At 52.1% G+C, this 27,497-nt stretch overlaps 12 protein-coding genes and 1 non-coding gene across 13 annotated transcripts; 6 read left to right on the forward strand and 7 right to left on the reverse strand.

The window, feature by feature from the left end:
* Nucleotides 1-130: 130 nt before the first annotated feature.
* VTN00DRAFT_10336 (uncharacterized protein) lies at nt 131-782 on the reverse strand (the record flags this gene model as incomplete). Its single annotated transcript, XM_069426981.1, has 2 exons — nt 131-648; nt 713-782. The coding sequence occupies 2 exons, from the start codon at nt 780-782 to the stop codon at nt 131-133; spliced, it is 588 nt and encodes a 195-aa protein (XP_069284098.1).
* Nucleotides 783-1,396: 614 nt separating this feature from the next.
* VTN00DRAFT_10337 (uncharacterized protein) lies at nt 1,397-2,590 on the forward strand (the record flags this gene model as incomplete). The annotated part of the gene is made up of 2 exons (XM_069426982.1): nt 1,397-1,989; nt 2,047-2,590. 2 exons carry the CDS (start codon nt 1,397-1,399, stop codon nt 2,588-2,590), a joined length of 1,137 nt encoding a protein of 378 aa, XP_069284099.1.
* Nucleotides 2,591-2,773: 183 nt separating this feature from the next.
* Nucleotides 2,774-3,856, reverse strand: VTN00DRAFT_10338 (uncharacterized protein; the record flags this gene model as incomplete). Its single annotated transcript, XM_069426983.1, has 1 exon — nt 2,774-3,856. The coding sequence occupies one exon, from the start codon at nt 3,854-3,856 to the stop codon at nt 2,774-2,776; it is 1,083 nt and encodes a 360-aa protein (XP_069284100.1).
* A 685-nt stretch (nt 3,857-4,541) lies between these two features.
* Nucleotides 4,542-6,441, forward strand: VTN00DRAFT_10339 (uncharacterized protein; the record flags this gene model as incomplete). Its single annotated transcript, XM_069426984.1, has 2 exons — nt 4,542-4,649; nt 4,729-6,441. The coding sequence occupies 2 exons, from the start codon at nt 4,542-4,544 to the stop codon at nt 6,439-6,441; spliced, it is 1,821 nt and encodes a 606-aa protein (XP_069284101.1).
* Nucleotides 6,442-7,652: 1,211 nt separating this feature from the next.
* VTN00DRAFT_10340 (uncharacterized protein) lies at nt 7,653-8,005 on the forward strand (the record flags this gene model as incomplete). The annotated part of the gene is made up of 2 exons (XM_069426986.1): nt 7,653-7,852; nt 7,981-8,005. The coding sequence occupies 2 exons, from the start codon at nt 7,653-7,655 to the stop codon at nt 8,003-8,005; spliced, it is 225 nt and encodes a 74-aa protein (XP_069284102.1).
* Nucleotides 8,006-8,425: 420 nt separating this feature from the next.
* VTN00DRAFT_10341 (uncharacterized protein) lies at nt 8,426-9,794 on the reverse strand (the record flags this gene model as incomplete). The annotated part of the gene is made up of 2 exons (XM_069426987.1): nt 8,426-9,391; nt 9,465-9,794. 2 exons carry the CDS (start codon nt 9,792-9,794, stop codon nt 8,426-8,428), a joined length of 1,296 nt encoding a protein of 431 aa, XP_069284103.1.
* A 386-nt stretch (nt 9,795-10,180) lies between these two features.
* VTN00DRAFT_10342 (mitochondrial 54S ribosomal protein uL10m) lies at nt 10,181-11,164 on the forward strand (the record flags this gene model as incomplete). Its single annotated transcript, XM_069426988.1, has 1 exon — nt 10,181-11,164. One exon carries the CDS (start codon nt 10,181-10,183, stop codon nt 11,162-11,164), a length of 984 nt encoding a protein of 327 aa, XP_069284104.1.
* A 345-nt stretch (nt 11,165-11,509) lies between these two features.
* VTN00DRAFT_10343 (uncharacterized protein) lies at nt 11,510-12,946 on the reverse strand (the record flags this gene model as incomplete). The annotated part of the gene is made up of 1 exon (XM_069426989.1): nt 11,510-12,946. One exon carries the CDS (start codon nt 12,944-12,946, stop codon nt 11,510-11,512), a length of 1,437 nt encoding a protein of 478 aa, XP_069284105.1.
* A 1,095-nt stretch (nt 12,947-14,041) lies between these two features.
* On the forward strand, nt 14,042-15,626 carry VTN00DRAFT_10344 (uncharacterized protein; the record flags this gene model as incomplete). The annotated part of the gene is made up of 4 exons (XM_069426990.1): nt 14,042-14,210; nt 14,274-14,377; nt 14,437-14,508; nt 14,562-15,626. 4 exons carry the CDS (start codon nt 14,042-14,044, stop codon nt 15,624-15,626), a joined length of 1,410 nt encoding a protein of 469 aa, XP_069284106.1.
* Nucleotides 15,627-16,157: 531 nt separating this feature from the next.
* Nucleotides 16,158-19,069, forward strand: VTN00DRAFT_10345 (uncharacterized protein; the record flags this gene model as incomplete). Its single annotated transcript, XM_069426991.1, has 6 exons — nt 16,158-16,314; nt 16,362-17,040; nt 17,095-17,410; nt 17,515-17,926; nt 18,374-18,581; nt 18,631-19,069. 6 exons carry the CDS (start codon nt 16,158-16,160, stop codon nt 19,067-19,069), a joined length of 2,211 nt encoding a protein of 736 aa, XP_069284107.1.
* A 1,920-nt stretch (nt 19,070-20,989) lies between these two features.
* Nucleotides 20,990-21,755, reverse strand: VTN00DRAFT_10346 (uncharacterized protein; the record flags this gene model as incomplete). The annotated part of the gene is made up of 2 exons (XM_069426992.1): nt 20,990-21,442; nt 21,525-21,755. The coding sequence occupies 2 exons, from the start codon at nt 21,753-21,755 to the stop codon at nt 20,990-20,992; spliced, it is 684 nt and encodes a 227-aa protein (XP_069284108.1).
* A 594-nt stretch (nt 21,756-22,349) lies between these two features.
* On the reverse strand, nt 22,350-22,791 carry VTN00DRAFT_10347 (uncharacterized protein; the record flags this gene model as incomplete). Its single annotated transcript, XM_069426993.1, has 2 exons — nt 22,350-22,456; nt 22,509-22,791. The coding sequence occupies 2 exons, from the start codon at nt 22,789-22,791 to the stop codon at nt 22,350-22,352; spliced, it is 390 nt and encodes a 129-aa protein (XP_069284109.1).
* A 3,815-nt stretch (nt 22,792-26,606) lies between these two features.
* Nucleotides 26,607-26,755, reverse strand: VTN00DRAFT_t194. The gene has a single exon. It is a non-coding gene; the product is annotated as a tRNA-Phe (tRNA).
* Between the last annotated feature and the right edge of the window lie 742 nt (nt 26,756-27,497).

A 27,497-nucleotide genomic window follows, 5' to 3' on the forward strand; every position in this document is an offset into this window, starting at 1 on the left:
ACTTTTGCATATTCCCATACCGAGTCGTCTCTTCCCACCCAAGAGCTGAGAGTCGACTGCTCGGTTCCGACAATGTATACCATTAAGCGTTTTAATCAAAATCCCCAGCTGACGAGCTCATCGCGTATTTTTATTTCCGCTGTTGGCTCTCGCGCCAGCGATTCAGCGCTTCCTCCCAGCCCCCAGAAGTATCGCCGCACCTCTCCGTCACCAAGCCCCACGTTCGGGCGCGGACGATCTGTTCAACGCTCCGCTCGTTGCGGATCAGGTATGCCAGGGACTCCGTCCGTGCTTCTCGGGGGAAGAATCGAGCCGAGTACGGGTCTAGACGTTCGTCGACTACTCGCTCGCGATCTTTTGCTGATTCCGTCTCTCTCAGGATAAGGTCTGGATCGTCGGGGTCGGGACTAGTAGCCACGCCGGCGCAATAGTTCAAGACATCCGATCTTGTCTGCCAGGAAGGGAAGAGGACGTTATTCTTGAACGACTGACAAGCTGCAGGATCTATCATCTTCTTAGTTCTTGTGGCGTCTATCTGGCGCACGGCGGTGGAGGAAGGGTCGAAGCCCGCGCTCGCCGGCGTCACCAAGGCATTGAGGTTCTGTGTGATGGAGTCGTCTATCGTGGACCGGGAGAGTCGTAAAAAGTCTGAATGTTGTTCGGAAACATGATCAATATCATCCGACGAGCCACAAGCCTCTCATCAACGTACCTCTCAGTACCCTCTGATCGAAACAGAACTGAGGGGTGAGCGTCGGAGCAGACGTCGACTGCTGGGACATCTTCCGACTCGCCAGGTCCTCCGGCTGTTTGGCTTGTTGAGAAGTGCGAGCCCAGAACCACTCCAGATTGTACAGCTATCACCTAAGCGGCGAGATCAGGACTGAATAAGTACGTAGTGCGGTACAAGCTCGTAAAGATGGTCTAGAGCTCGGGGTGGCGGTTCCGGACAGAAACTATACGCATACACGGTGGAACAGGGCTTATTCGAGAAATGCTTAATGGAAATGAACCCTTAAATTATCAGGGACAAAGCGACCTGCTTGCAGCATAGAAACTAAGACCTTCACGTTGTCGGAATGTTGCCTTCGCAGCTCCGCATATCGATAAATTTCCAGATCACGGGACAGCGCGTTTCGATACGCGTTACAAATACAAGCTCCATTACGTGTCGCGGATTGAGCTTGAATCGACCAGTCAGCTCCGCATGTGCGCGCAAGCTTCCCTCTTCTGACTAAACTCCTCCTTTTCTTTTAATCTTCTGTAGCGGTGTGTCGTTCAGATCCTGCCCGCTATTTTCTTCCATCGTCTGTTTATTTTTCTGAATTCTCGTTATTGTCTTATTAAGGTGTCCGCGTCTGGCTTTACCTGTTGGATAGAATACCCATAGTAAATCATGCCCGAGTTAGCGGAAGTCGCGCGTATCGTGCACTTTATACGCAAGTACTTGGTCGACAAGACGCTATCCAAAGTGCAAGTGCAGCACGATGACATTGTCTACGGCAAGGCTGGAACCAGCGCCGCTGAGTTCCAGAAGGCGATGCAGGGGAAGAAAATCACCGGCGCGGGCCAGCAGGGCAAATACTTCTGGATAACCATGTCTTCGCCGCCGCACGCCGTGATGCATTTTGGCATGGCGGGCTGGCTGAAGATCAAGGACGCGGACACGTACTATTACCGGACGGACAAGCCAGAGGATAAGGAGTGGCCACCCAAATACTGGAAATTTCTTCTGGAGACAGACGAAGATCCAAAGATGGAAGCTGCTTTTGTCGACTTCCGAAGACTGGCGAGAATTCGACTGGTGGACTGTCCCGCGGATGATATCCGAAATTACACTCCACTCAAGGAGAATGGACCGGACCCAATCGCAGACAAGGACATAGTCACGGAGAACTGGCTCAAGGAGAAACTGAAGAGCAAGAAGGTTCCCGTAAAAGCTCTGCTGCTTGATCAGGCCAATATTAGCGGAATTGGAAACTGGATGGGGTAAGATAAAACATCCCCATTTATGTTTCCGAAGAAACACATACTGATGTCGCTCAGAGATGAGATTCTGTATCATGCCAAGATACACCCAGAGCAGTACAGCAACACCTTGAGCGATGATCAGATCAAGCAGCTACATGAATCCATTCATTACGTCTGCTCAACTTCAGTCGAGCTGCTGGGTGATTCAGACCAGTTCCCCGAGCACTGGCTCTTCAAACATCGGTGGAGCAAGGGGAAGAAGAACCAGCCTTCTGTCCTACCAAATGGAGAGAAAATTGTCTTCCTTACTGTTGGAGGCAGGACAAGTGCCGTTGTCCCGTCAGTGCAGAAGAAAACGGGCCCTGTCGCGAAAGAAATCAGTGACGAAGATGCCGGCGACGATAAGAAGGCCAACGGTACCCCGGCTGGCGGTAAGAGAAAGCGGACAGCTGCACAGAAGGAGGAGAGCGACTCTGAAGCCGAAGAAGCTGATACCGCGGCAAAGAAAACGGCGTCAAAGAAGCAGAGTAAGAAGGATGTCAAGACTGAAGACACGGAAGAGGACAAGAAATCCGCAGCACCTGTGGGGAGGAGACGTTCTACGCGGACAAGAAAATAGTCACGATTTGAGTATTCAGTTGCATGGCGTTCAGGAGTCTTTCAAAGGTATTCTATGTACAGTACATCGTCTCGAGTGACAGGTTTGCGGATCGATACCCGAAGTCAGTCCTCAAGGGAGCATGCCTGCATACCGTAATCAAAGCCAGCTTTCTTTCGAATCCAAACTCATAAAGTCATTAGATCATACCACAGTACCATGCAACTTCCGATAGAAGACGCCAAAATTCCCATTCCCATCCTTACCCTCCCGCAGGTCATCCATAACCGCGAAAACGATGCTCTCCCACCAGCCCCCTTTGAACTCCCACTCATCGAAGACTTCCGCCCAGCAATCTGCAACTTCTTCCCTAGGATTCAAAAAGGCGCCACAACCGAACGCACCCAGAACGAGCCTTCGATGACCGTTGTACGCTGCGATTCGGAGAATAATGCGCATCTTCTCCTTCATCAGTTCTCTGTCCTTAGGATTCTTGTATTTGGGCTTCCCTTCATCTGTCAGAAGAGGCCTACACAGCGCCGCGATGCTGATGACGCTAACGACGGGTAGCTCATCTGGCTTGGTCAGATCCAGGAGCTTGTGGCCCTCCTTGAGATTTTCACGGATAATGACTACCGTGGGCGAATAGATGGCCTGATCGTCCTGAAGCGGGTAATACCGCAACTTGAGCGTAAAGCTGAGGCTGCTCCGATAGCAGAGCGCTTCTTCCTGGGCCAGCGCACCGTTGATCCATCCTCCTCCAGCGCTGTACGCGTTGGCCATGTTGAGAACGCAGACGGGCCGCTTGTCCCGCACAGTCATATATTGTTCACATTTGGCAACGCCGATCGCCGTATCGAAGGTGTCGGCGTCCACAACTTTGATCTCGACAGGGAGAAAACTGGGACTGAACTTCCGGTTCAGGACCGGTGGTTTTGGCGGCGTGTATAGATAGCCACCGGGAGGTGCGTGAGGGACTATCCTGAGGATATTGGGGAGGAGCTGCTTCGTCTCTTTCGCCGTCTCTGCGAGCATCTTGCGCCTGCTCAGTTCCGCAGCTGATCGCTGACGCCTAGGTCTGGGGTGCTCCTGCGAAGAGAATGAAATGGTCGTTGTCTGTGGCGACTCCTCACTGACGTCGGAAATCTCACGCTGTACGTCAGGACGAAATGGTGGTCTGGAGACGTTCAGTGAGCTGTCTCCCGCAGGGCGTTTTCTTCGTTCGGGGAACAGATAGAATGCAGATAATGTTGTCTGGATTAACTTGTCTTCATGCGGACTGGCCATTGGGATTCCAAAGAAAAGATGGGAAGGAGTTGGGGAGTCGAGCTCCTAGAGCTAAACAGCAGCATTATTTGCAGTAGTCTGGAAGTTCGTGTAGGCAACCGTTACGAATCTAGGCTTACGGAGCTTAGACTGGCGGCTTAGAGTCGATACGAGCGAGCTAAAAAAAAAGACATCAAAGATAGATCTGCCAAATATTCAGGACTGCTTGCTGGTCCCCCTGAACAAAAACGAAGAAACCGCATGATACTATCAATATAGCCATTTCTTACTCTCCGCATGGAGGGGTTGCTTGATCACGTGACCTTTTGACTCAGCTGTCGAGACCGAGATGTCGCCGCTGACCGCCTTAGATAAGAGCCAGTAAGTTCCGGCAGAGATGCAGGACAGGAAGGCGGTGTGGCTATCAACGATCGGATCTAGCGCGGGGTGGGACGACGGGGTTTGCCACTGCGAAACCCGCCGCGGCGGAGGCCTGGTCTCCGCCGACTCAATAGTCTTCTTATCTTCTTCTCCCTCTTCCTTCCAACTAACTTCCTTCCTCTCCCTCTTACCATTCGAGGCAAAGAGTAAATCTGCAGTGCACATCCAGGGCGACCGAATTGACTCTTTACTCGCTCTGCTGCAGCAACATCACGTTGCTGCCCGTTGAAGTTGCCAAGCGAGAGCTACCAGCGCCTTTGTCACCATGAGCGCCATTCTCTCCGCGGACGACCTCAACGACTTCATTTCCCCTGGTGTCGCCTGTATCAAGCCTGTCGAGACATTGCCTAAGAAGGAGCCACAAAACCCAGAGGTAAGTAATCTCGATCATTCAAGTTCTTCGCCGTCTTGCCCCACATCCAATGGACGGAAGCTGATTTATAATCCGGCAGAATCCTTATGAGGTGACTACAGAAGACAAGGTTCAACCTGAGAACCTTCCTCCTGCTCAGATATCATTGACGGACTGCCTGGCATGCTCCGGGTGCGTCACATCGGCCGAGGCGGTCTTGATTTCGCTGCAGTCGCACGCGGAGGTTCTAAACACGCTCGATGCGTACCCAGAGATTTCGTTGATCGATAAGAGTAACGGTCCTGCCAATGGAAACCATGTCGCATCAAGCGAAGGAAGAATATTCGTCGCGAGTGTTAGTCCCCAGGTCAGAGCAAGTCTGGCTGCGACGTATGGCATCTCGGAGCGAAAGGCGGGGTATATGATCGATCAGTTCCTTCGTGGGCCTCAGGGTTTACGGGCAGGCGGTAAACATGGAAGTGGCTTCACTTGGGTCGTCGACACGAATGTGGTGCGCGAAGCTGTTTTGACCCTTACCGCTGATGAGGTTGCGACGTCGTTGGAGAACACCAATGAATCTGCCGCGGATGCGTCAGGTTTACTGGTCCCGAAACGGCCAATCTTGTCATCTGCATGTCCGGGCTGGATATGCTACGCTGAAAAGACACATCCACACGTCCTCCCTCATCTCTCCCGAATGAAATCTCCGCAAGCCTTAACGGGAACCCTCCTCAAGACGGTGTTGAGCCGGACCCTGGGCGTCCCCCCATCCCAAATATGGCACTTGGCAATCATGCCGTGCTTTGATAAGAAGCTAGAAGCTAGCCGGCAAGAGCTGACTGATGCTTCCTGGCAAACTTCTGATGCTCAAATGTCCACCGAATCACAATCTCAGTCTCCTGTTCGAGATGTCGACTGCGTAATAACCACCAGGGAACTTCTCACGTTGGCATCATCCAGAGGGATTTCACTTCCAAACCTCCCATTGAAAGCTTTGTCCCCTTCCTTCTCACCCGAGTTCCCGGATAAGACCATTGGGTCTTTCCTTTTCTCGAACCCGTACTCGTCCAAGCAGACATCCGCAGCCGGGACATCAGGTGGCTACCTTTACCATGTTCTCACCACTTTCCAGTCCAGACATCCGAACAGCGAAATCGTGGCTCAACGAGGGCGCAATTCGGATGTGGTTGAGTATACACTTATGTCTGCGTCCGGCGAACCGATAATCAAAGCTGCCCGCTATTATGGCTTCAGAAATATCCAGAACTTGGTGAGAAAGTTGAAACCCGCTCGAGCTTCTAAACTGCCGGGCGCGAAGTCCGCGGTAGCAAACCGGCGACTACAAGCCTCGCGTGCTGCTGGTGCTGGCTCGGGCGCTGACTACGCTTACGTCGAAGTCATGGCTTGCCCTGGCGGCTGCACGAATGGAGGTGGGCAGATACGGATTGAGGATGCCAGAGAGGTTAACTCCAGCATACAAACCGCATCTGATGAGCCATCTGGACAGCAACAGAAGCCATCGCCACATGAGCAACGATCCTGGCTTGCCCGTGTTGATGAAGCATATTACTCGGCCGAGTCCGACTCGGAGGCTGAGCCCGAACAACAATCTGCGCAAGAATCTATCATGGATAAAGACACTAGAGTTCATGACACTCTACAGTACTGGTCCAGCATGACCGAAATTCCTCTGTCGAAACTGGTGTACACCACCTATCGTGAGGTTGAGAGTGATGTGGGTAAGGACAAGAGCGCAGCCAGTGAAACAGCCCGCGTCGTCGAGCTGGCCGGGAAGATCGGCGGTGGCTGGTAATTGAGCGAGTTGGGTGTTCCCTATCTATTTGCCACATTAATATACCCAAGAGCATATGATGATTTATAGATTCTTTTATTTTGCATATCAAAAACTTGATGTTCGTGATGATACTGCATGGTGGCATTCCCTTCAAAATAGAACATGTTCGTCGAACCTTTTTGTTTCATGGGTTCAATGGGAGTTCCGGCGTTATACAGGATGTTTGGGACTTAGAGGATATCCTTGTTTGATTATGCTGCCTTTGCGAACATGAGAGGATAGAGGGCCACAATACATGAAAATCTGTTAACTAGACATGTATACTTTAGCAACGATTGTGTATTAAGTGCGAACGAGATCTGCTCCTTGCAGATATCAGAACTAGGGATACCTAACATACGTACAAAGACAACACTTATATATGTACATACATAGATACCTAAGGTCATATATGTCCGGGCCTCGTTTTGCAACAACCGTCATCGGTTCAACACCTAGGCAAAGCAACGCTAACCCATCTCATATACGCACTGTGGGGTGTCTCCAATGATAGTAAGGCACAGAAGTAAATTAATAGCCCTGGAGAAAGGACAATGTCAGCGCGCGAATGGATCTACTACTAGTTCGTAAGACACTGTGAATTTGGTTTTTTTGGAAGGGGGCCAGGGGGTGTGCTGCCTTTTATACTATGGATGGAAAGAGGGGTTTGGGTCGTCATTCGTGGTAATAAGGGGTAAACATGATGTATGGTGATAATAAATTCATTTTGGCGTTACTGAATGTTGACTTCATTATCATGGCTCACAGAAAAAAAGAAGACAGCTGCCTGGACCTAGTACCTAGGTATAGTAGACTTTCTAGATAGAAGTATAACTGACGCCCTGTACCAAGGTTGTAAGATACTCCGTAAGTGAAATACTGTACTAGTACATATACGGTTAGCGTTATCAGTGGCGGGTATCAACAGCCACCCCGTGATCTCCACCAGGGCCTGCCTTTCTTCCCGTCGGTCGGAGCTCGAAAAGATTTCTAGAAGGGACTTTGGGACTTGATTTGCTTATCAAAGCTCTAGCTGACCTCCTCTTCTCTTCTCTTCTCTTCTTTCTTTCACAACCACCACAACATACAATCTCACGCCGTCCTCATCTCACCGCGAACCTCTCCATCTACGGAGCAGAGAAGCTACTGTCGAAAAAAAGAGCCTTCAGCTACGTAAATCAGCAACAACCATGTCCCGCGAAGCCTACCAAGTCCCCTCCCTGGGCGCCCAGAACGCCTTCGGCGATGGCCTCGGCGGCGCTTCCATGGAGGGCCCCGTCGTCACCTACCTCTGCGGAGACTGCAACTCGAAGGTGTCCCTGAAGCGCGGCGACCAGATCCGGTGCAAAGAGTGCGGACACCGCGTGCTGTATAAGGAGCGGACGAAGAGGTGAGTTTTTGGGTTTGGTTTTCTGTGCTTGATCTCTCTGGTCAGAGGAGGGGAGAATGTGCCGCGAGCTGTTTCATGTTGTTGGATTGGGAATGGCGAACGGAGCTGACGTGGGTTCGTTTCGACAGGATGGTCCAGTTTGAAGCTCGATGATCGATCATCGTTGCGACTGATGCGTGCGCATGGGTGGTGGCTACACCTTTACAAAATTAACCATTCCTTCTCTCTTTCTATGGTTTTGATGCATTACTATGGCGCTATGGAGTCCGAGGATTTCGATACCTTGACATCGAGAGTGGATGAAAAGGACTACAACCAGCGAGATTTGAAGGACAGACTAGAACTGATTGTAGAATATGGCTGCTAAACACGATCATATTTGAAGACCAAAATGCCTATTCCTTCTTTTCAACCAAGATATTACATCTAGGTGTACATACATAGCAACCAGATGATTCCGATCGGCCCTCTTCCTAATATAATTATCCGAAAAGAAGAAAAAAAAGAGAAGAACGAGGAAAATCTAAACTGAACATCCTTTCCACTGCTATATCCCCATCTATAGCTTTCCTTTTATAGCGTGTTAGTGACCTCGATGAATTTCTCCAAGGACTTGAGCGCTGCGCCGCTCTCCACCGCCCATCTGGCTCGTCGGACACCTTCCTTCCAGCGTCCGCCGCCGGGACCACGTTCCGTGATGACCTTTCCGTCATCGCCAGGGCCCATGTTACTAGTGTCAGCCTCGCAGATGCCAGAAATGACCAGGAGGGCTGCGACGTTCATGAGGACGAAGTCCATGATGGGGTCGTCGCCCGGCAGCTCGTTGCGCAGGATGCTCATCAGCTTGGCCGCGTTCTCCTTGGGCATCTTGCCTCCGTAGACATCCGACAGAGGGTGCGTCGGGAGTCCGAAATCAGAGGGGTGAAGCTGGAAGGTCTCCAACTTGACCAGCGTACGTGGGACGGCATCTTCGTCGCTCGTGGTGGTGTCCTCGTCCTCCTGCGAGCCCTTATATGCTGGGTTCGGGTACTCTGACAGTTTCCAGCAGTTCGTCTTGCCAGCGCAGCTGATCTCGTCCATGTCTTCTTCTCCACAGACGATCAGGGCCTTCTTCGCCCCACTCAGTCTCAACGCCTCAGCAAAGATAGGGCCGAGGCTCTGGTATGCCACACCAACGACGCGAGCCTCCAGAGCCCAGTCGACAGGGTTGGCAAGCGGACCCATCAGGTTGAATATCGTCCTTATGCCAAGACCCCGGCGGACTGGGTTAGCGTGCATCATTCCGGGGTGGAAGTTTGGCGCAAACAGGAAGGCGTAGTTGGTCTGCTCGTACACCTTCGCAATGTTCTCTGCATTTACTGCGGAGATCTTTGGAGGGGTGGGTACAATCGCGTTCAGAACGTCTGCGGATCCAGAGTTTGAAGTTTGCGCACGATTTCCGTGCTTGGCCATCATAAGGAGGGGAGATGCGATAATGGAAGACGTTGTAGATATGTTAAATGTAGAATGCGAATCTCCGCCAGTACCGACAATGTCGCACTGTAGAACACGTCAGTCGTGTCCTATGTGTCGGCCATGCATCTATTGTAGACGCTATTTGGATTTCACTCACCAGACCACCTCTGTATTGACCTTCCTTTCTAGCACGAGCTTTGACTGCCTTCTTCAGCGACAATTTCTCGATCTTGCTGGCAGCCTCCCTCATGCGGAGGGAGCATTTTGCGATCACATCTGATTGCTTGTCTTTCCCTGTAGAATGGAGGAGAGTGAGCAGAGCAGCACATTGAACAACTGACAGCCGATCCTCAAAAATAAGGGCGAATGCTGCGGCGATCTCCTCTGCGGTCACCTCAACAGCGTCCGTTGCGGGGTAGGCGAGCCTTTTGAGGAGGGGTGCAATCGAGACGGGCTCGGGCTTTTCTTCGGATGCGCTAGTGGCCATTTTGAGGTCGATAAGAACTCAATTGAAATAGATAAAGAAATAATAACCCTCAGAAGTGTCTCCAATAAATACTGGAAGACTAACACTGCAGACCAGTGTCTTGCACTGGTATCACGCTGAATCTTTGTCACCGGCGGAGAGCCACATCTAGATCGATGGTCGAGTCACCGCATAGGGGCAGAAACCGACCGCCTTCACACCTGACCTTTCCTCATCGGGATCTCTAAAAGTCCCGCCGCGATTTCTCTCCAAAAATTCCATTTCGACGGAGCGTTGTCGACTTGCACAGACCTCCAGCGTCCGAACACCGTCTTAACGTTGTTTTTATGGCCTTGTTTTGAATAATTAGACTCGACTTTACCGGATATTGCGTTTAAACACCGCCAATGCCGCCCCGGTTACGGCTCCCAACCTCCAATATCTCCCAGTCGCTCCGCCGACAGAGGGTATATCAACATGAGATCCTCATCCCTATCCGATGTGCGAGCTCTGCCACCGCGTCTGCGGTGACTCCGGCAGCATCAGTCGACCAGATGACCAGATCGACGAACCAAATCGCCCGATATCCAGCGTCCCAGCCCCCATCCCACCGCAACCCCGAATACAGGAGATCGCAGCTTCTCCGGCAATACACCTCGCTCATCCGCACATCTCCCCTCATGGTGCTGTTCCAGCACAACAACCTCCAGTCCGTCGAGTGGACCGCCATCCGCCGGGAGCTCAGCACCGCCATGCAGAAGGTCGACCAGGAGCACGCGGCACAGGGACGGACCCTCCCTCCGCTGGCCCCTCACATCAAGCTGCAGATCATCCAGACGAGTATCTTCGAGGCCGCCATCCGCATCGTCGAGTACTTCAAACCGAACAAGCAGGCTGCAGATGGCTCCTTCACACATGACCTCTCCCGCGAGGCCCACGACGCCGTGAGGCACATGAAGGGCAAGCATGAACTGTCGACGCTCCTCGCAGGCCCTCTGGCCGTGCTCTCCTTCCCGCACGTCTCGCCGGAGCACCTCAAGGCTGCGCTGTCTATCCTCGCTCCCAAGGCCACGGGCTTCCCCGCCCCGTCGCGCAAGGTCAACCCGGGCTGGCACGAACTGACCGTCCAGGACGGACTGCAGAAGCTGATGCTGCTCGCCGCGCGGGTGGACGGCAAGGTGTTCGACGTCGACGAGACCAAGTGGGTCGGAACAATCGAGGGTGGTATCGACGGCCTGCGCGCCCAGCTCGTCTATGCTTTGCAGAGCATGGGTGCCGGTATCACGAGTGCTTTGGAGGGCCATGGAAAGAGCCTTTACTTCACGCTTGAGAGCCGGAGGAGTCAGCTTGAGGAGGAGCAGAAGGGAGGCGAGGGAAAGAGTGAGTCGTGATGATGAATGGACAGTCTGCTCGCCGATTTTCTTTTTTCTCCGATGTATGTACAATACGATGTTTTATGTTATGTTCCATCCCCGATTTTTGAATTGACAAAGGATGTGAGGTATATCCCGGAATTTAAAAGGCAATTAAGACGATATTTCTTCATCATTATGGGAAATGTAGACTCGAGAGATCCAATATTCTGTTCCATTAAATTCGCAATAAACAAAATCCCTACCCACAAAATCCAAAATCCGAACCTATCCTACTATATTATTCTGTACATTCTGCCAAAGATCATCAGTAGAAGTCATTCGTGAAAGCATTCGTCCGCGTTTTACGAGTCCGATGCTTCACTAATTTTCCTGTTTTTCTAGGCAAAGCTTCTGCTCCCTCATCATCAGCTTCGAGTTCATGCCAACGATACATCTTACCAGATCCCAGTCTCCATCCAGACCGACCCAGTCAGTGACCACGATACCCGTGGACCAGTCGCCGTCCTTCTCACAGTGCTTCCGGCAGAGGTACTCGACCGTGGCCGGGTTTAGCTTGGCCGCGATCCGCTCGGGCCACGTCCCGACCCTCCAGAAGTTGCTGGCGCTGAGGAAGTTGATGTAGAATGGGTGCTGCCGGCACTGGTCGGCGTTCTGCAGGGGCCCAAAGGGGTACGTTGCGCAGCCTGAGCGGCCCAGGTGCTCCCGAACGTACTGGATCTTCTTGTTGATGTTCTGGGTCTCCATGACCCCGTAGAAATCCTGGATGCAGATGGGTCCGTTCAGGCAGGTCGCGTTGGGCGTGTTGTCCGCCCAGTCCGCGGCGTCGAGGCCCCAGCCGCGTCCGTCGTGCTCGTGCCGGAGCCTCTCTTCGATGTTGAAGCGCCGGATCAGGACCACCTTGCCGCGGGCCTCACCCAGCGTGGGGATCTTGGGTTCCGTGTACCACCTGCTGTCTGGGCGAGCGTAGTGGTCGCGCAGGATCCGGCTGAGCTGCTCGTCGGTGGCTTTGCCTGCTCCTTCGCGCTTGAGGGAGATGATGAGGGTCTCAGAGGGGTTGCGGTCCAGGAACTCGTTCACCTCGCGCATCAGGTCGCGGAAGTACTTGTTGCCCGTCAGGGAGATGGGGAATACGCTGTGGACTAGGATGAGACCGTCCTTGGCTGGGTCATCGGGGGATTCTGGCTGGACACGGATATCAAAGAACCGGATGCCGTTCTCGAGCTGCTCCCGCGGGCTGACAGCCTGGCAGCGGACTGATGGTGCAGCCGTATAACAGGTTGGGGAGTTGTGTGTGCCAGGGATCGAGAGAGCAGAAAGCAGGGTGTCGTTTCTCAGTTCGCGCATCCATGCCTGAAGATTGGCTGAGGAGTAGACCGCCAGATGGGACTCGGGAGTTATATATATTCCGGTAAATTTAAATCGGGGGTTGTCGCCCAATGCTCTCATAGTAGCAGACTCACTGGTGGGCACGGGAGTCTGAACCTGATGCCTTTCCCCTTCCGCTTCAATTGTCAAGCGCAACCTCTCCCTACGAGACTTGACAAACACACGGATATCCGTTTTAGCCGTGCTGAATGGCTCCACGCGCACATTGAATTCCTGGTAAGAAAAGGGCTTTGCATCAGTGGCAAGAGCGTCGACTGGATTGTCTGAGCGGGTGACATTGGTCACCAGTCTGGTGAAGTTCTTGGCGAAGTTGGTGAAGTCGCCCCGTTTCTGCGGGGAGAAGCGCTCGACGACCTTTAGCTCGATTGGGGTCGAGGTGAGGTTCCGGATCGTGAGAAATTCAGCAACCATGGCGGGCTGTTGAGTATTCCTCGTTGTCAAGCAGAGACAGTAAGAATAGCGGCCGCAACAGCAGTATAGGGGAAACCGATGACAGATACACGGCCTAGAAGAGAGGCCCAAAGGGGGCCCGTATATGTTATATGCACGACGCGACGAAAATCAACTAACTGGTCATTTGAGTTTTGAGTTCAGCTGCGGCCCTCAATCGGACCTTGTGTTAGATGATCTGCAGATTCTGCATCTTATTCTTGCACCAGCGGGTCCTATCCAAAGGTTCTCGGCGACAGAGACGGTTCTAAGAGCTGTGTAACTTGCGCTGTGTCTGTGATCAACCTGCGATCAAGGGAGCGGAAGAGCTGACTGGTTAAGGGGGAGCGGGAGGCTCAGCCACATCCTACCACGGTGGGGAGATCGCCCGCGGTCCCATGGATTCCTCGTATCTCGCTGAAGTGCTTCCCAGGGCTGAAAAATCCTAGTATCTTCGACCCCTGGAAACCAGCCTTGGGAGTGGAAGAGCTGCAAGCTAGAAGGACGCGTTAGATACGTATCTTCTGCAGCACAGCAGGAGCCAAACGCACGCCTGTCGCGTCGTTAGAGCTGAAAATGTGAGAACGGGACAGACTGAGGCAGCTAAGCAAGGGGAAGACTGATTCCTGGATGTTGACAAGTAACATCAGAAAATCCAGCCCTGAGCCTTAGGGTTCGTTCCATTCCTGCATTCCTGCTCTCCTCCAGGGGTTCATAATCGTTAGGGAGCCCCGCCTTACGGGGCACGTGCGAGGTGGGTGCTGTCATCCAGCGCGAGACGGACCCCTGATAGACGCTGTGTTATCAACATGGTTATCAGCACGACAGGACATACCTCTTTAGATGGAGCAGCTCCTCTGCTCGCTGTTGTCTGCAACGAACGCGCCGCGGGCCTCGGACTGGGGAAATGCGGAGTAGCAGATCACGTGGTATTACATAGGATGCAGCGTCGCGGCTATTGTCGGCGTTCTGGTCGCTGCCGCTCACTCCGCGGGAAAGGACGAGGATGTCCAGGCATCGGGCTCAAAAGCCTGATGTCTCCCCGTGTCTTTCTCTTCTTCAGGTGAGGTCTTGACAATGGGCATCGTACGCTGCAGTGGGAGCTTCTCCCAGTTGCTTAGGCCCCTGCGCCATCCGCGTGTTCTGCCAATTGTTCCTGCGTCCCTCCCGGGCTCCTATCGGAGACTCCATATCTCGCCGGCTTGGTGGGCTATCAAGTCCCAGGTTCTGAAGGACGTTGGGGAAGGTGAGCAGGATTTGCCCTGGCATATCAATTTCGCGATAGATCTTAACATTCATTGCTCTCCAGGGATTACTGAAGTCCAGATTATCCAGTGGTATGTTGAAGAGGGTGCCCGTGTGGAGGAGTGGAAGCCTCTCTGTCAATACCAATCCGATAAGGCAGTTGACGATGTAAGTCGTTTGCTATCTGACTCTTGCGCTCGTCGCTCTGTAATAACAAGGCGTTACAGATTACATCGAGATACGAAGGTGTGATCAAAAAGCTGCACTTCCAGGCGGATGATACCGTCCCGACAGGGAAGGCAAGGCTCATCCCATCCGAATATTCTATATTTATCTTCTAATTCTTCAACAGGCCCTTTGCGATATAGAGGTTGAAGATGGGAAATATCCAGATGACAATCCGCCTCCTGTTCCTAAAACGGAACGTCTCGAACCCGCTCCTTCGCAGCCTCAGGCCGAAGTGACGAGCCTGGCAGAACCATCTGCTGAACCGGCGCCACCGGTGAAGAAAGAAATCAGTCCTCCGGCCAAATCCAAATATGCTACGCTCGCAACTCCCGCTGTTCGCGGGATGCTGAAGGAATTCAATGTCAACATCCTCGACGTCACGGGAACAGGAAAGGACGGAAGAGTCATGAAAGAAGATGTCCTAAAGTTCGTCGCAATGAGGGATGCAACGAGGCCGACAGTGGCACTCGACGCGCAGCAAGAGGAGACAACAATCTCCCTGACCCCAATTCAGTCACAGATGTTCAAGACAATGACCCGGTCATTGAGCATCCCGCATTTCCTTTATGCTGACGAGCTTAACGTTGGCAGGCTTTCTGCTCTTCGGCAGAAGCTCGCTTCTGATTCGAATAATCCGCAGAAACTCACATTCCTTCCTTTCGTTATCAAAGCTGTCTCCCTTGCTCTTGACCAGTATCCGTTGCTTAATGCGAAACTCGACACGACAGATCCAAATAAGCCCAAGCTTGTTATGCGGTCAATCCATAACATTGGAGTCGCAATTGACACTCCTCAGGGCTTGATAGTTCCCAACGTGAAGAATGTTGGCGCTCGCTCGGTCCTGGATATTGCCTCTGAATTGTCACGTTTAAGCGCTCTGGCGAGGAGCGGTAAGCTCACACCTGCCGATCTTTCAGGAGGTACTTTCACTGTCTCCAACATTGGCAGCATTGGCGGGACCTATGTTGCTCCGGTGATTGTGCCAAATGAGGTTGGAATTTTGGGCATCGGAAGATCGAGGAAGGTTCCTGTTTTCAACGATGCTGGGGAGATAACGAAAGGTGAACTCGTTAATTTCAGCTGGAGTGCAGATCACAGAGTTGTGGATGGCGCGACGATGGCGAGAATGGCGAACAAGGTCCGTGAATATATCGAATCGCCAGAGTTGATGCTCTTAAGCTTGAGGTGAATGAGCACTGTGGACGCACGAAATGATGGCTAGGATGGTTTTGGTACTATGTTTGAACTTCCTTTCTAGAAGAACATTGTATAGAATTTACCGCTTGAGAAGCCAGTCTCCTACTTTGCCAGGACAGAGTTGAGCTCTCCGGACTGATCTTGGGATAGGTCCGTCCCATCGACTAGACAGGATAGACTTTATCAAATCCTACGGTCCAGTGCCTTTGAATGGTCTCAAGCAAATGAAGTATAACGCCATACTGTCAGGCGCTTCAGAGGCGACCTGCATAGGTTCTCGGGAGGGCGCCGGCTAATGGTGTCGCGGGAACACGCGCCAGGTCAAAGGGCAAACGCTCATCCCAGTCCTTTCGTGGCGGTTGCCGCCTGGTGCCTACAGCAACAAAGCAACACACCCCGCTCCCTCCGTGCTCGCCTGGGATTTAAAGCCAGGAGCCGAACGCGGCCTGTCTTCTTGTTTCTTCTTTGCTTACAACTACCCACTCCCTCTCCTATCTACGACAGCTTAGCAACAACCCTCAAAATGGGAACAAGAGGGCTGCTGATCATCGGCTGCCACGGGAGATACTTCATCTACTACAACCAATTTGACAGCTACCCAGAAGGGCTTGGACAGGCCATTGTCAACGAGATACCCAACGATCCAGAGAAATACCAGAGTGAAAATGGATTCTTCAAGCGTCAGTCCCTTCTATCATTATTAGCAAGTCTAATTGCATAAACCCAGAATGGCTCGAATCAATGAGAGAGTCTTACTCTCGGATTGTCCAAGAGTTTGAGGATAAACACCTTCCAATCGTTATTAATGATGATAATGATGAAAGCATCTCTCCTCTCTCGCCCAGCGAGATACACGCCCGCTGCTTTCTAGCGGTCGATGATCGTTTGGAGGGACCACCGACGCAGACAGCACCGGATTTCCGCCGGCTTGGCTGGTTGGAATGGACTTACATTATCGATCTCGATCGCGAAGTGTTCAGTGTAGACAGCGCTGCTCATTTCAAGCTATCAGAAATCCCTCGCTCTAATGCCTGGGCCAAGTATCTGGTTCTTGACAAGATAAGACGCAGAAAACTCAGTTCGAAGACGCCAGAGCAGTGTATTGGCAGCGTGATCTGGGTCCCTGAGGTGGATGCTAGAGCGAAAGCTAAATACCATGAACTCAATATCAAACGCGTTTCTCCAAAAACAACGATTGATCCCAACTTCAAAGGAGCTCCCGGTCAGCGCTTTCGGGAAGGAGTATTCGGTATCTTCCAGGACGTCTACCGAGGACTTCTGGATCAGAGTGTACTTGAGTGGAAGCCGGAAGACTTCACATTCCGGGAGTTCGCCTTTGCGCTGCTATCCCTCACATCTGGTCAGATTACGTTTGAGTGTATCGAGGTTCTAGACTCCAGCTACAAGTCAGAAGGCTATTATAAAGTTCCAATCCAGTAGCGACGTTATGACAAGCCTAGTTTGCTTCCAGAATACCTTCCAGAATGTCTCTCAGAATGTCACCAGCCGGGGGTAGAATCTGGATCTGCCCCTCTGAGCACAACTTATTGGTTTGAGAATGTACTCGTGCATCTTGCCTCCAGGCTTGACCTCGTTGATCTTGAGGAGGCATCGGTGGCAGAAGCCGTGGAAATTGGGCTCAGTCAAGGTCGGGAACACTTCCACGCGATAGTATTTTCCGTTCTTGACTTTGTGCTTATCCAGGTGCACACTGCAGAAGACGGGAATGTCGTTGTGGAGATATCAGATTTGATGAATCTGTTCCTTTTCAATGAAGTGAATTCCCATTTCGTTCATGGACCCCGTTCCAGAATTTCAGGGATTCAGAAATCGTTAGTGGATCGTTTGGATGCTGTGCTGGCAACACTGAGGATGGACAGAAGGATATTAACCATGATTGCCATGAACCGCAGCACTTCAGTCCGTCTGACACTGATGACGGTTCTGATCAACCTGGTGTCGACCAGGAAGACAACAGCAATCTGTCTGGCGCCGATGATGGCTCTGATCAAAGTGAACAGGAGGTTTGCTGGAAAGATCATAAGCGCTATAGATCTTCCCCATGCTTCATAGCCTTGATGCATTTCTTCGATGCTGCAGCGAGCCAACGCGTCAAGGGTGCTAACAAAGGCGTCCTTCCAGTTGAGATCTTCACCTCCATCATGGAGTTTACAGATGATCAGACCTACCGCAATCTTGCAAAGGTCGCTCCCTGCTTTCTTGAAATGAACCAGCGCAAATTCCGCTTCAACAATGAATATGCGGTTGTCGGCGCCGATCTAAACATGACAAGTACGTCTTCGAGAATGTGCAGACAGGCCATCAAATAAAAATTACCTTCGACTATCAAGACGAAGCAAGCCTTCTGTATCATAGGGAAAGGGCAGAGTCCGATGGAGTCCTGTTGTCGGGATTTCGCAGGCTGCGAGACGGAGTATTATGGACAGCATGGGATTCTCTCTTCTAAAAGTGGTTCCGCCTTATCCGCCTTGCACAACAAAAGCACAAATTCCATCCCGGTAAGTCATTCTCATGCAGTGAATCTGCGGTCATCAGCATTTCTCGACTTTCCCCGTACCTCCTATAATGTAACTACATAACATATATCCTGAATACATCCCATCGCTAACATCACGACTATCTAGTGACCAGTTCTCCTCTCTTAACAGCTTCTATCCGGGACGTCATGAAGACGAAATGAGCGCCCACATTTGAAGATCCCCGATTATGCATACCCAGGTTTCATCGAACAGGAATGGGGCATGTACCTCAGGCGCGTGCTCAATAGGGGCGAGACGTCACTTGGCATGTTCTCCTATGCTGTCGAGGGCGGCCATTATCGCTGTCTCCTGCCCCTACGTTGCCCTGAACTGAGGGTCAATGTGACTTACCCCTTCTTTGAGCTTCTCGCGCTTGTGTGCAGTGTCCATGATGACAAACCGAAGGAGTGGAAAAGGCGCTCGAGTACGGCGTGTCCCGGCTGACCATGGCGGAAGTGTTCATGTCATCCAAGACGAAGAATGGCAAGATGCGATGCGCGGCTGCCCACTCATCGTGGCGTTCGGCACGAGGGCTAAGCTGTTCTACTTTGTCTATCGTAGCAACAAGAATGACAATGGTGATAGCAATGAGGAGGATCGACAGTGGCAGACGTCCTCTCAGTCCCTGACGCTCCCAACTGAGACCTTCAAGGTCTTCCCTAACGGCCCAGACCCAATGAATCGCTTGGTCCAACTCATTCCCGGTGACGAACCGTTCGACATGGACGATGACGACGCCCGGGCCGAATTCAAACGCTGGATCCTGCTCTTCCGAGACGGGTATAAGCAGCGAAAGGAATATGACCCGTTAACGACGCAGTATCTCCCCATCGTTGGGATGGAGGAGGATGATGCTAAAGGTGAAGACATGGGAGAAGAAGGGGAAAAGGCGTAATGGCGCAGTCACCCGTAAGGTAGCTAGTAGTTTATAATACTTGCTACCTCGGGTTGTTGATTGACAACAGGAACGCGGAGATGAATGGACTCGAACTTTAATACTCATCTGATAAGCCCTGTGGATTTCTTTTCTTTTTCTGCGCCAGCATGAGGATCTCATTATGAACAGGAAGACGGGACGATTCATACCATAGCTGCTCACCCGAGTGGCAGTGAAGTGAGGCTCTCAATTCCGGGTAGTTATGTACATTACCTATGTGCCTACCTCCATGTCTCTTGCTTTATGCACGGCACGAAGATTTAGAATGGATGAAATATGCTTTCTTTCTGTTGGTTATGTTGGAGAATCAGCAAATACACATGGGCATGTATGAGAAACAGAAAGGAAAAAACACATAAACCTCCTCTTTCCTACCTGTTTAGATACCGCAGCAGGTTGTACAAGTGAGCAAGTAGAAGTAGGCAGGCCTTTTGATGATTGAACGTTGAAGTAGGTAAATAACCAGCCCTGCAGACTACCTAAAGTTCCGTCCAGTCTATTCATCAACTCTTCAATTAATTTAATAATAGATCAGCCGACTCATACATCCTGGAATGAGACCGGAGATATATACCTACCTTAGGTAGATAGGATGTGGTCTCCTTCAGGGAACATGAACATTTTACTAATAAAGGATACCTAACCTAACCTCCAGGGAGTACCAGTACACAGTCCGACTCCAAAATTTCTCCGATCGTTTACCTACTTAGGTAGTAGGTACAGCACCTCTTCAGTGTAGGGTATCTCGACCTATCCCGCCCAAGACCACCTGATATATACAGTACAATGGACAGCTTTAACTTTTATAGTATGTACGGTATTATCCCCAAATACCTAATCGTGATCAGACCTTAGGTACATACCTACTTACTGCCCAGCTGGTCTCACCTAGTGAAAGATAAATAAATTGAAAATGGCAGGTAGATACCGAACCATCTGTCAAAGCTGCTAGATCAGAGACTCTTAGTAACAAAAATATTTGCATCGGGAGTTGGGTACAGAATGGTACTCGCGATCCACGCAGTAAATAAATACCAGCCTTATTGTCTAGTACGGAGTTACTGTGTACTGCAAAAAATGATGTTTGCAGATCCACCAGCCCGCCTGTTCTTTACTCTGTATTCCGTATCATACCATACCACCATACCACGCCGCCTGCCACCTTGATGTGTCTCAGCCACATGGACCGAACTATCGGGTCGTTTACTGTGTTCGGGTTCCTGTTTACTGCCATTCTCCGCCGCTTTGTCATCCAATCCCCTCATCTTTCACCGCCTTCAGTTCCTTCGACTGAGCGTGGGAACTAGTACAGATACTACTGGATGTCTTAAGTAGATGGACCTCTCTAATCAGACTTCTGGACAGTTCATATGCAATTCTTTTTTATAAATGATATCAATCTGTAAGCAGATAGCAGGCAGATATTCCACTGTGGTATTTGGTTTGGTCGGCAAGACCAAACGGCGATCCGGGAAGAGCAAAAGGGCAAAAGACAAAAAGCATCCAACACAGACAGTGTCCGGATTGAGGCTCGTGAAATCGTAAGACATCTCATAGATATGAGAATGCATGCCATGCACAAGAACGATAAAAAAAGGCAAAAATGAAAAAGTCCCAATCGCTCCGCATTCGCTACCTCTCATCTGGCTGACCGTTGGGCTCAAGCCAGGCCCACAGAAAATGTGGATAAAAGACCCGATAAACCGGATGACCCTTTCACAACCGAACAGACTCCGACGCAGAAACGAACCGAATCAAAAAAAAAAAAAAAAGAAAAAAGAAAAATATTCATGCGACACACCACCGGCGCCTTCGCCTTTGAAAACAGACGGGAATGGAAACACCAAGAACAATAATCACGGGAAAAAGGGGGAGGTATCACTGGTACTCTCGAAGCTTGGCAGCCACGACGGCAGAGACTCGCTTCATCACCTCGTCCGGAGGCGCAGCCACGTCGACGGCAAGCGCATCCCACTCCTCCAGGGGCTCCTCGAGCGCCTCGAACTGCGAGTGGACCATGGCGCTCTTCATGTAGTGGGCTTGTCGCTCGTTCACACGCTCCATGAGCACGGACTCTTCCGCTTTCAGATAGATGAAGTGTATCTGCACCGAGGGATGGCCGTAGGCAGCGACCCGCATCACGTCGCGGTATTTCTGCTTGAGCGCGGAGCAGGTGACGATGACTCCTGACGGGGGCTGTCTGGATGCGCCGTCCGAGGGTGACAGGGTTTCAATGGCCGCCTCGCGCAGGGAGATGAGCCAGTCCCAACGGTCGGCGTCGGTAAGCGGGATGCCGTTGCTCATCTTCTCCTTGTTGGCCGGGGGGTGGAACTATAAGAGGCAGCAGCGTTAGTCGACTGGGCCAACGTCTCACCATCTTCCCAGCTAGGAAGGAATGCAATGGGGTTCTTACATCATCGCCCTCGATAAAGGGCAGCCCCAACTCCTCCTGCAGGCCTTTGGCAACCGTCGTCTTCCCGCAGCCGGCCGGGCCCGTGATGATCCAGATGTGCTGCAGCTCCCTGGGGTTCACGCTCTCCGGAGGGACTTCGGCGGGATGGTGCTTGGAGTCTGGCATGGCGACTGGAGCGCAGGGGAGGCCAACCACCGCAGGTTCGAGGAAACGCTCGTCGGTGGACAACATGGCGGTGGTGGATTGAAGGTTGGTCGTAGACTGCGGAAGGGGGAAAGTCTAATGGGTTCTGGATATAGCGGGTATGACGCTGTGGTGAATCACCGAGACAGTGAGAGAATGTAACCGGTTGTGTTGTGGCTCCGGGGGGGGATATAGTAACGCAGGCGGAAGGTTAAAAGGGGATCACCGGGTATATAACGCTGGAGATGGCCGTGAACGTGGAAGGCATATATAGACAGAGGAGAAGAGGAACGGAAAAAACAACCGTCGAGCCAGGGCGCGAAAGAGCTGGTATTGTTGCTTAAGTATGCCCTTGATTACCGGGTGGGCCTCGGCGGAGACGCAGCAGGCGGGCAGGACTCAAAAGCCGGGACGCAGTGGGGGAGGTGCAAGGGACGGGTCTCCGGCGGTTTGGTAACGGCGTACGGAGAAACAGACGCCTAACTTAGCCGCAGCCTAGGCCGGTCAAGCTCCGGGCGGATCAGATCTCAAGTCTAGGGCGGTTTCGAGGGGATCACGCACGTCACCGGCGATACGACGGATGCGGGCAGTTACACGACAGGAGTGCCGTCGACGGGGCCGCAGAGGGTGCGGATGGCGGATTTAAGCCTTTGCACCCTCGAGGCCATCCTGGATGCCCGACGCGGGCTGGAGAAGAAGATCGCCAGGATCTGACAGCAGAAGGCAGATCCAATGCCCGGGGGTGAACCCTACGCACGGTAACAGTATAGCGATACGTCACCCGTACCACGTATTTCATACAGTACCTGCCCACGCGAGATCGTGCGGCACGGCTCAGGGCAGCAGGAACAGACGCAAGGCAGCGACCAGCCCATACCGTACCGTTACCAGCGTTGAGGGCTGTGGCCCCCACGCTAGTCCTAGATGGATTGACGTCGGGAATCTCGCCCCGAACGCAGCCCAGTCTCCCGCACCAACTCCGTCCTCGTCGCCGGCCCTGCAGGGGATCCTCACACACGGGGTCGGCGCCGTAGCGAGCAGAGTCCAGCAACCCAAGTCTGAACTCTGATGACGGATGGGGCATCAGTGGGAGGAACTAGCGGGAAATCGTCAGATAGTGCCATGGTGGCTGACCAGCGTGACCTCAAAATTTTGGAGACTGCTGAAGAGTCAGTCCTCCGTGAAAAGAAGAAAAAAAAAAGACCACTACTGCTATGAAGCCGTATGAGGTCGTCCGTAGTCGGTACAGAAACAGCCTGATGTAAGTAAGGGTCCTTCAGACTACAGCGCTCGTGAGCGGCTGCCTCCGCGGTCAGAGCTGCAACCGGCCATGCTCCGTGTTGTGGGAGTGCAGAAGATAGGTACAATTCTCCTGAACAATAATCAAACACGCCGGACCAATAATCGGGCTGGACAGACACAGAAGGGCATGGAACCTGCAAGGAAGCCCTATTTGGGCTGGACACGGGATTCCTCAGCGCAGTGGGGATGAGCCTTTCTCGGGGAGACGCCAGGCTGGGACACCGGGACAGGGCAAGGGGAATGCCTGACCGCCCGGCGTGGCCTGCAGAAGCCGCTCTCGAAACGGCATGGCACAATCCGGGGAAGGCCGCAGCAGCCCCGTTGACTCAGGCCGTGTCTCGTCTCGTTCTTCTCCCAGTTTTCCTGCGCTTTTTCTCCTGTCGTCACAGGTGCCTGGCAGCTGTCTCGCCCAGCTTGGTCATGGTGTCTCCTGCCGGTATCTTTTACACTGTGCGAGTCTTCGTGACGACGTGACCGGGAGGGGCTTTGGCGGGGTGTGCGTTGTCCTCAAGTTTCACCATCCGACCTAGACGTCATTGGGCTCAAGCTGATAATAATACGGTCATCACTCGCATCTCCATCAGGACAGGCCCGACGTGAGTGGTCCAAAAAATCCGCAGCAGAAGATCAACCGTGCGCTGGCCCAAAGCCGATAGTGGGAGGAGACAGCGCCGGCTATCAACTCCTCTTTCCAAGGGGGGATTAACGTCCAGGGCTCAACGACCATCTCCGCTGGGGCAGACCGACATTCGCATCGTCCAAGCCCGAACATCAACCTATCCGTTTCCCCTGGCCCGTTGTCTACAGTCTTGACGGATCGACCATGACGTCACTGCCACCGAGGGCTTGACAGTCCTGTTACTCGCTCACGGTCGATTGCCGACTGCCCTACCGGGAGCCGGTGGGAGCCTCAGGTCTCCCTCTCGGGCCTCTCCAGTATCTCTGACCACGATCACTCCGTGTGAGGTTTGCACTCTGCCAAAGAGGCAGACTCGAGGCCGATCAGCCTTCCCAAGCCCCTAGGAAGACAACAGACCGGCGTGAACGCGGGAGCTCGCCAATCGCGGGTGCCACGACTAAGCCCCCCCGGAACCCCACGGCCGGATCCCGACGACAAGCCACGCTTCAGCCGACCGGACTGAGGAGCGGGCATAACTCAAAACGCAGCGCACGTGGTTGCGCGACATGGACGACCTTCAGCTATCTCGTGCTTCGTTTCACCAGTACTGCGTATTCAAACCCCCAATTGAGATCGGCACGATGAAGATTTGCGTCGCAATATGCAGTACGCAGTAGACCACGAGCCACATCGGAGAGCTTCGAGGTCACTGATGCCATATGTGGTTATGATCGTCATACGCTTCTCCAACGGTCCTGAATGCAGTGCATTGCAGTCATATCTCCCCAGGTCGAATGCTGATGCACACTGTACCTCAATAATCCTGCATGGAGCGTCGCTGATGCGTGACCGTCACTTACGCCGCACGCTTTGGGGAAAGCCGGCCTGACAGCTGCAGCCGTTGCCGAGGAGCACGGTGCTTAAGAGCAAGGGTGGGAGGTTGCCCTGCGCCTGCCTTGTTCTCGTCTTCATCCTAGTTTCAGTGATGGCTGCATTACAACCAGGAGACACCCAATACAGTACGCGGCAGTCTCGAAATTACTTGTTGCGGGAATTATTCGTTGAGAATGCTTTCGACGCGTCAAAACCCCGTTTGGCTGACTCATGATGCATTCGATCCACTGGAGCTATCGGCATGCAACCCTCATACTCGATACGGAAAAGGGTGCAGGTCGCTGACTTCAAAGCCCATTTGCTAGCTTTTGGTGGCAGATTGGCGAAACAAAAAGTCGAGCGGCATTATTGGGCATCCAGCTCTAATTGTCCGTGCTCTTCATCGCATGTCTGGTTGTCAAAATAACGGGTCCTGCATATGAATAAGGTATGCGGCACAGGCTGCACAGCTGGGTCCTCCAAGCACCGCGGATGGATCTCAAATCTCCCCGGCTTAGCTCTAGCCAGGGAACTTGCCTGCTCGGGGAACAATCGGCCTCTCCGCAGGGTCTTTATTTCTCTCCACCTCCTCCCCGTGCTGCTCATCTTTGTGCACAAACATTGGGCCTCTGGCAACGGGATTTGGTGTTGGCGTTTACGGTATGGTCCTCCTTGCAGCCCCACAAACTCGCATAAAACACATACGACCTCCATTTTCATTCGCGCGTCCCTATCAAATGCGCTTTGAACCTGTGGACCAGCGGGAACGGGCCGTCTAGTAGTTCTACATAGTGCATTCCGTACTGAGTATATCGTCCTGAACACGGTGGCCCGCTTGGACGACTGCTCGTGTTTCCTTTTTCCTGCAAAGTATGGAGTATAGAGTTCATCTACAAGTTACCGCCCGACTATGAAGAAAACCCGGGGTCGCCATTCCCCCTCGCGCGAATCCTGCACGGCTGCATGCAGCGAATCCACGTTGGCTGTCGTTATCCTTCGTCTTAATAACGCTGGCCTTAGCGCTGTCTACCTGCATATGCTGCATCACATCTGTGTCTCTGCGTCCTGTCAGAGGGGGCCTAGTACCAGTAGTACTAGCCTGACTTTGGTAGCTAGCTAAGATCCGTTCCTAGCTCCTGTCAATGAATCTGCTGGCAGTACAGTTGCAGTTGCAGTCTGTCTGTGCAGATGATCGGGTCCAGGCAGCTTCGCGGCGCTACTGCTTTGCTGCAGCTTGTTGAGTGTTGAATCTCTTGATAAACGGGTCATGGCCGGGTCGAGGCCCCGCATCTGGCGTCGAGCTGGTCCGATCTTTATGTAGCTTTTCTTCACTACGAAGTACACCGTATATTCTACCTGGAGGTTGGTAGCGTCCTCCATTCCTTGGCAGATAGCTGCAGCCACTTCTCGGCTTTCTGCAATACAGTACAGTACATGCAGGTAGCTGATAGCTGCAGCAGAGCTAGCTAGGCCAGCAGCTCTGCAGCTGACCGCTATCAGTGCAATTGGCACTGTAACTGTAGCTCTTAGCTGCGGGGCAATGACGGAAGCTGTGGAGAGTGCTGCGTGTTCGACGCCTCGGGCCGGGGATAGTTCGAACGGAGCTCGCCGTCCGAAGAGGCTGGCTGGGTTGAGCCCTGATGAGGACTGCACTGCTGGGCAGCGCATGCCTCCGCCGAGTATGCGTAAGTGCAATTGACTGTGTTGATGCATTGGAGCTCTTGGGCTAGTTTTGCACTTGGTAAGTACTTCGTACGTGGTCAATGCATCTATTTCTATGCAATGTCGACGGCACCCGGGGCAACCGGAACAAGAAAAAAAAATTTTTTGGCGAAGAGCTATATTATATCTCTGTAACAGTACTTCGCAGACATGTTTCGTGGTTCCCTCTTTCTAACATACATCGAGTCCGATGACAATGGACCGATAAAAAAAATTAAAATATGCAGAGGCTAAATCGGGTAAAAGAAGATGGTGAAAGAAAAAGATCGCGATATCTTCATATCATGTTACATCAAACCATTCGTTTATGCTCTTGAACTGCCCGCAGAGCTGGTTACATCTCCAAAAACAAAGCAAATGGCAGGAAAAAAATCAAAACAATGTGCGACTTGCCTGGATCGAACAGGCGACCTTTAGATGGCAGGCTGAAGTTTCGTGCTTCAGTCTAACGCTCTCCCTATTGGTGGATGTTAGGGTTTTGTACTTCTAGTGATTGGAGAGCGGATGTACTAACCAACTGAGCTAAAGCCGCTAACTTATTGTAAAGTGGTCGGCATTAATTTATACGGAGCTCTTCTAATCTTTAATCTACTACGACCTTAGTAGTATTCACACTTAAAATGCTGTTACGAGATACTCGGAATCGGCCTGCCCCGGCCGTCCTTCGGAGAACAAGGTCACAGCCTCACCTGACGTTCTCGAACGGACAACTCTTCCACCCGACATCTTCTCTCACCCTGGTAAGCAGTGAGCACTATTTGCAGCTTATGTTTGATTCTACTGTGGTGCACTTTTTAGAATTATCTATTTATTCTGTCTGGGGATTTATTTGTCGCTCCTGTCAAGTAGCTCACTTGGGAATATATATTGTGCCACTCCATGCAACAACTGTTGATAATGTCAACCCCACTCAATACAACACCCTTTGTGAGTCAGTATGGCAATAGACAAACCCAACAACCCAGACAATATTTAAATATGTCACAGGATATACCAGTGCCATCGGCCTGCGAGCTCTCAAACTTACAAGTTGGGCTTGATGTGAACTCTCAGGTGGACACCCTGGAGAGGTTACCCAGGCTACCTACCCACTGCAAAACATTGTTTGCATCCTGCAATCATCCCTTCAAGATAGCCATTGCTCTGTATCCATACTCACAATATAACCAGTGACAGTCCAGCTGACTTATGACTCTCAAGCCTATCTGCTGCTAGCACAAGGGAAATGATTCCAACCTCAGCTATAGATTCCTACAGCAGTTTGCTGCGGCACT

The sequence above is a fragment of the Thermoascus crustaceus genome (genome assembly GCF_041956765.1).
Source record: "Thermoascus crustaceus strain CBS 181.67 unplaced genomic scaffold VTN00scaffold_9, whole genome shotgun sequence".
NCBI classification, from domain to species: domain Eukaryota; kingdom Fungi; phylum Ascomycota; class Eurotiomycetes; order Eurotiales; family Thermoascaceae; genus Thermoascus; species Thermoascus crustaceus.